Genomic DNA, 6,664 nt, shown 5'->3' on the forward strand with positions numbered 1-6,664 from the left:
AATGGTATTTATATGTCCTGTAAGCATGCGGATCCTCTCAGTCAGCAACATTAACAGGGCCATGAGGCATCCTGCTTGTGTCCTCCACTCTTAGGTAAAGGGGGTATTAGACTCCAGTAATGCTGGTCAGTCTGGCTGCTCTGTGTGTTGTGTAGTTTTTGAGGGTGGAGCACAGGAAGATGGGGAGCACCAGGAAGGTGGACAGCATACCGAACAGGAGACAGAGTCTCTTCCCCAACTACAAAGTCACAGATTCTGATCTTAATCGAAGACCTTCTGAGATCGTTTACCCACTAGCAAAGGAAAGCTGCGTGAAAACGTGGAACTCTCTGCAGGAGCTCAGCAGGGACATCTACGACATTTATGCAGAGTATGAGGACGAAGAGGATGACAGTACTCCATACGGCTTCACCAAGCACATTTCCTCCTCCAAGAAGAACTATGTGATCAATATTAATGTAGGAGGGAAGCCCTACAAGATAGCCTACAAGATGGCAGCGAAGTACCCCAAGACCAGGATAGGGAGACTGGCCACGTACACAGACCACAACATGAAGCTGGACCTGTGTGATGACTACATAGTGACCAGCAACGAGTACTTCTTTGACAGGGACCCAGATGTCTTTCACAGCATCTTCAACTTCTACAGGACGGGAGTGCTCTGGATCAAGGACGAGCTGTGTCCCCGCAACTTTCTGGAGGAGATCAACTACTGGGGCGTGAGGATCAAGACCACCCACCGCTGCTGCCGCATCGCCTTCGAGGAGAGGCAGGACGAGCTCAACGACCAGCTGAAAATCCAGAGGGAGCTGGAGGCAGAGATAGAGATAGAGGAGAACGAGGAGCTGTTCCACGACATGTTCATGGGCCAGATGCGGCGAGCCATCTGGAATTTGATGGAGAAGCCTTTTTCATCTGTGCAGGCCAAGCTGATGGCTGTGGCCTCCAGTTTGTTTGTCCTGATCTCCCTGGTGGCCATGACCCTCAACACGGTACAGGAGATGCAGTACAGAACTGCTTCAGGTCACCTCAGCGGCAAGACATACTGGGAGTGCGTGGAGTCCATGTGCATCACCTTCTTCACCATGGAATACCTGCTGCGTCTCATATCCACACCCGACCTCAGTTCCTTCAGCAGGAGCGTGCTCAACACCGTGGACCTAATCGCAATCCTGCCTCAGTATCTGCAGTGCATTCTGGAGATCTTTGACAGCCAGGATAATTACGTGAAGCATGAGGCTGACATGCAGGCGGTGGGGCAGGTGGGAAAGCTGGGGCAAGTGTTGAGGATCATGAGACTGATGCGGATCTTTCGGATCTTGAAGCTGGCGCGTCACTCCACGGGTCTGCGGGCGTTTGGCTTCACCCTGCGACAGTGCTACCAGCAAGTGGGCTGCCTCTTCCTCTTCATCGCCATGGGCATTTTCAGCTTTTCTGCTATGGTTTATACCGTGGAGCACGACATGCCACACACAAACTTCACCAGCATTCCTCATGCATGGTGGTGGGCAGCTGTAAGTGCATGTTTGTATTGAGGGGTATAATGAAGAATGACTACAGTATGAAGTAATAACAGAAAGGGTAGCAAATATAAACTTTATCATAAAGTAAGTATTAATGCGTCCTGTCCTTGAGTAACTCGTGTCTCAGTGCAACATTATTAGATTACACTGGGCAATACCACCTTACAAAACAAATGAGGTCAGCTCTGATTAAGGACATGTCTCCCTGCGCTTCCTAGGAATTGTGTATTGAATATTTTGTGGGGCACCTTGTCAAGTTTTAGAGGGTGGAACAGTCATAACTCCAGTAGTGTCTGTGCTGGAGTTTAAGAGGTTAACATCTTGATTCACAGAGTCTGCCTGCCACCATGAATAAACCCATTAACAGATCCTTTCCCTCCCTCCCCTAAACCAGGTGGTAGAATCTTACATCTAATCCAAAGGAAAGAAACAATAATCCTCTGAATGATAGTCATGTTTATAGAACTCTGAATGCTGCTCAAGGCTACCGACTCCCATTGCATTAATGTAAATTCACATACAGTGAGTCATCGAACCACCTACTTCTAAGACAGTTTACCTGCAGTCTGGTGGCAGGATACCTTATGAAAACTGAACTGGTGTCTGACAAAAGTGCTCATGGATCAAGGGGCAGTGTGGGTGCTTTCTAACTAAATGTCTGAATGTATTTACACAATACAGCCTGACTGTGAGTCTGTCAGCAGGAGGGGAAAGCAGTGAAATTCAGCAAAACTGAACCACTCTAGGGCAAGATTTATAACTACTACAAAGGTGGTTTGCTAGCCAGTGCATGTCCTGATGTACAAACAAATTGTCATGTGTCATCTCACCGTAAGTATTCGTGTAGCAGTGATTATTATTAATATCTAATAATCAGATGTAATAAGTAGTGGCATGGTGTGTTAACGCTGCGATGGGCTGGGGACCTGTCCAGGGTGTACCCCCTCCTTTGCCCCATGGCAGATGGGATAGGCTCTAGCCTGGAAGCAACCTGGAATTTGAGAAGTGGTGGAAAATAGATAGATGAACGTTTGCATTTTTTTAACATAATTATTTTTAGCATACCTACAATTTGCAGCACTGAGATATACAGAAGCATTTACAAACTCTTGTTCATGGACGCTGTACTCTAAAGAGGAGGCCAGGCTTGTTGTTAGGACGGTTAAGAGAGTTACAAAAGAAAGTTCTCTTAACACTGTCCATAAGCTGTATAGAAAAGTTGGCTGTAATGTACATTCTATCTTATGGCCAACAGGGGGCATCTCCTGTTTAGAAGTGAGTGTGAATATGAGCATGCTGCTCACTTCATCTATAACCTCAGTAAACACTTTCCTGGTGGCCTCAGTCATTCGTTTGAAGGCGTATTTAATACAACATGATGGTTTAGATTACAATAGGCAGCCAAAAGCAGAGAAAGCTTTAGGTCAGTTTAGCTGGGCCCTGGCTAAACGTGCCTACTGTTTATTTCTGGGATGTTTTTTCCATCAGCACTGACCGTTTTCCTGTCTTCGCTGCAGGTCAGCATCTCCACTGTGGGCTACGGAGACGTCTATCCAGAGACCATGCTAGGCCGTATTTTTGCCTTCATCTGCATTGCTTTTGGAATCATCCTCAATGGCCTGCCCATATCTATCCTCTTCAACAAGTTCTCAGACTACTACTCCAAACTCAAGTCCAACCAGTACACCGCCTCCCTGAAGAACCGAGGGAAGGTGAAATTTGGCAAGAGGACGGTGAAAACCCTGGAACACTGCTTTGGAAACCACCAATGTCATGCACACTGATTGTTTCTTCTTTATAGAACAAACTAATATGCTTCACTGTGAAACTAGAACAGGGACAAAAGAAAAGAAAAGAAAGAAACCACTCAGCTTACTGGAGTGGGGCGCTCCAGCTAGTTGGCAGCTTTTGTGAGGGAAGCATATGGCTGTCTACACCCTCCAGACTAGTTAGCTATTAAACTGAGTTCAGAGTGAAAATCTGGCACACAGTGTGCCGAGAAGAAGGGGAAAACTGGTCCCTTTAAATTTTCTTACAGGAAATTATATTTTTATTAAGGGATATTCAAGCATTAAAAGCATAATTTAGAAATATTTGTTTCAAGAATACCACAAATGTAAACATTCTTCAAATCTACAAGATATTTTGTCAACTATGCACTATATCAAAAGAGAGACAAAGAGAAACGTTTGTGGCCAACATTTATTAAATTGTGCACATCTACAGTATTTACCCTTGGTGCAAAAATGGGAATAATTCTCTCCGTAAAAGCATCTAGTGTGTAAAAATATGTTTACATATGATTGTTTTATCCATGCTGTGAAGAGGTTGTTTTTTTTTAACTTAAAGTCAAATTAAAATGCATAATTTTTAAGTGAAATGTTTTAAAAGCAGTACTCTTAATTTCCCAGAGTGAAAATCTGTAATCTCATCAACATCTAAATGTTTGGATAAAGAGGTCAGAGTTCACCTGGATACCTATAGAATGAATGAAAATCCTTTAATCCTTTTCTCTCGGGCATAGGCAGGGCATAGGTCCTTATACACATCTACAGTGTAGCTCAGTGAAATTTAGGAAGAGACGCTTTTAAGAGGCAGCTGAACAAAGTTTCCTTTCCTTTGCATCTGAAGTGCTTTAAATCAGTGTTCACACAGGTGATCTGTTTACTTGGTGAACTTTGTAGTGCAGCGCTGCTTTTCATGTGTTTGCAGTATTCGGTCATTTTGCAAATCTGCATGCAAAGCAAGTAAATCATTCCGCCAATGTACGCGGTATGATTTATTGGCTTTGAGACATATGCTGTCTCAAACACTGTTTTCAATAAATGCTGTTTTCCTCACAGAGAGAGTCTCCTCAGTGACTGATTGTAAACAAGTTCATTTAAACTGCACTTTTCAAGAACAAACATCACAGGGCTTTGCAGTACAAAATAGGATACAACAGTTAAAACTACAAATGGATAAAACCAATTAAAGCAAATCTCACACATGTGGGTCTTAAAGGGGGGTTTTTTTGTTAAAAAAAAAAAGAAGGTCCAATTACTGGAAGCGAGTTTCACAACTTGGGAGCCACAACCTCAAAATCCCAGTCTCCTGTTGTCTTTAACCTGGATCTAGGAATACATTAAAAGAGCTGGTCGGATTACCTCGGAGACCCAGCAGTTACATATACAGCTGTAGTCAGAAGTTCACATGTACTCAACATGAACATCATGGTAATTTTGGGCCCTTAACAATTTATTTGAACTGTTCTTTTTCCAGGTTCTAATGATTGGACAGCAAACATCTTTAATGACTTCTGGATTTTTCCTAATACACACAGGGTCAAAATATACATGCAGACTCAAATATATACACATGTTCTCTTAAATCTTTAATAATTGGTGCTGAAGGCTCCACACTGTCTTTTAACCTGACAAAGCATTTTAACTTCTTAGTGATCATGACTGACCACAACTTGTAGCTTTTCCTTGGAATTACCAACACTCAGAACAATGGGAGATTTCAAGGAACTCGGTGTCTAATCTAAGAACGGAAATTGTAGATTTACACAGGTTGGGAAGGCCTCTTTCTATATGTAGGTACATGCTGTTCAAATGTGACATCACTTTGCTAAATTCTTGAAAAAACACCTGAACTATCAATATCAGATGAGGGGAAATTGGTTAGGATTTTCAGGAACAACTCAAGAACCAGCCAGACTCAAACTGCTGGAACACCAGCATTACTGTCCACAGTGAAGTCAGTTTTATATTACCATGGACAGAGAGGGTGCTGACCGAGAAAGAAGCCCCTGCTTTAAAATCAACATCGAGGCAAATCGAGCCTTCTAACAAATGTTTTATGATAAGAATGAACAAATATCAAGTGATTCGGCAACAATGATAAGAGGTATGTTTGGAGGAGTAAAGGTGTGGCTGTCAAAACTAATACTGTACCAGCTGTCAAGCATGGTGGTGGTAGCATCATGTTATGGTGCTGTTTTGCTGCCAGTGGTTGTTACATTGCACAAAGTTGATGGAATAACTAAGAAGGAAGAATACCTTCAAATTCTTCACCTCAAAACAGCTAGAAGGTTGAAACTTAGACAGAGTTGGGTGTTCAAACAGGACCATGATCCCAAACCGAAAATAAAACTGGTTTAAAATGAATAAATCAAGCTAACGCTAAGTATTATTGACATATTTAATAATGGGCTTGGGTTTTGATTTTCCATTTAGCTCATAGACCTTATTTCTGTGGAAAACGTGGATTATGAAGTATTATTATTATTATTATTATTATTATTATTATCATTATTATTATTATTGCTGGATGGCAGCATCAGTAAGGGAATGAACCCAGTGTTATGTCTGTGCTTCAAGTCTGAAGAACAGTTTCTACATTATTTTCAGATGTAGACAAACTCTATGACTGAATATAGACAGATAAAAGAAGATCAGATGTTTGCATTTAATTAGAAAAACAGTCCACAGGGTGGCACAGCACTGTTACATGGAGGCATGGTTGAGGAAGTTGAGTAGTTTAGTACATATCACAGCACAAAACAGCATTTGCAATGCTAAAGACATTTCGCATCAACTTTATTTTTGTTTTATTGTATTCAGTACAGAGTTGATTGCTTTTTATAGTTTTTCTCTTCAAATATTTTTATTGTGAAGCACAAATAACAATCACAAATTGTCCCATAGACTGACATTGCTTCCTTTTTACAGTTTTGGCATCAAGAAAAGGGGAAAAACAAAGCGAACAACAACAACAACAACAACAACAAAAAAACAAACCCAAACTCTTTTTATAGTTTTTATCAACTACACTCTTCAAAAAACTTAAACACATTCGGTCTAAATGAGAAAAAGACATCATGCTCATATCTGTACAGTTATGGACAGGTTGATGTGTTTGGAACAAGTAGACGGGCTAGTCCATTTTGCTGAATTTTCATTGCAGTAGCTCAAAAATAGTGAATACATGAAAATGTCGGGGCATGTTCCTAATGCGATGACGGATGGTGTCCTGGGGGATCTCCATCCAGATCTGGACAAGGGGATCACTGAGCTCTTGGACAGCCTGAGCTGCAGCCTAGATCAGGCGTGGGGAACTCCAGGCCTCAAGGCTGAAGAGGACCACTTGTTCCAGAA

General features: G+C 42.0%; 1 protein-coding gene across 1 annotated transcript; it reads left to right on the forward strand.

Moving 5' to 3' along the window:
• The first annotated feature begins 24 nt into the window (after positions 1-24).
• LOC309719479 (potassium voltage-gated channel subfamily V member 2-like) lies at positions 25-4,367 on the forward strand. The gene is made up of 2 exons (XM_082555631.1): positions 25-1,514; positions 3,041-4,367. Exons 1-2 carry the CDS (start codon positions 180-182, stop codon positions 3,305-3,307), a joined length of 1,602 nt encoding a protein of 533 aa, XP_082411757.1. The 5' UTR covers positions 25-179; the 3' UTR covers positions 3,308-4,367.
• The last annotated feature ends 2,297 nt before the right edge of the window (positions 4,368-6,664 follow it).

This window comes from Aulonocara stuartgranti (genome assembly GCF_965226115.1).
Source record: "Aulonocara stuartgranti genome assembly, chromosome: 12".
Lineage (NCBI taxonomy): Eukaryota > Metazoa > Chordata > Actinopteri > Cichliformes > Cichlidae > Aulonocara > Aulonocara stuartgranti.

Excerpts from the sequence above, each read along its gene's own strand:
- LOC309719479 (XM_082555631.1), top strand. The coding sequence starts at position 180 with ATGGGGAGCACCAGGAAGGTGGACAGCATACCGAACAGGAGACAGAGT. Across the intron at positions 1,515-3,040 it reads ATGCATGGTGGTGGGCAGCT|GTCAGCATCTCCACTGTGGG; the intron begins GTAAGTGCATGT and ends TCTTCGCTGCAG.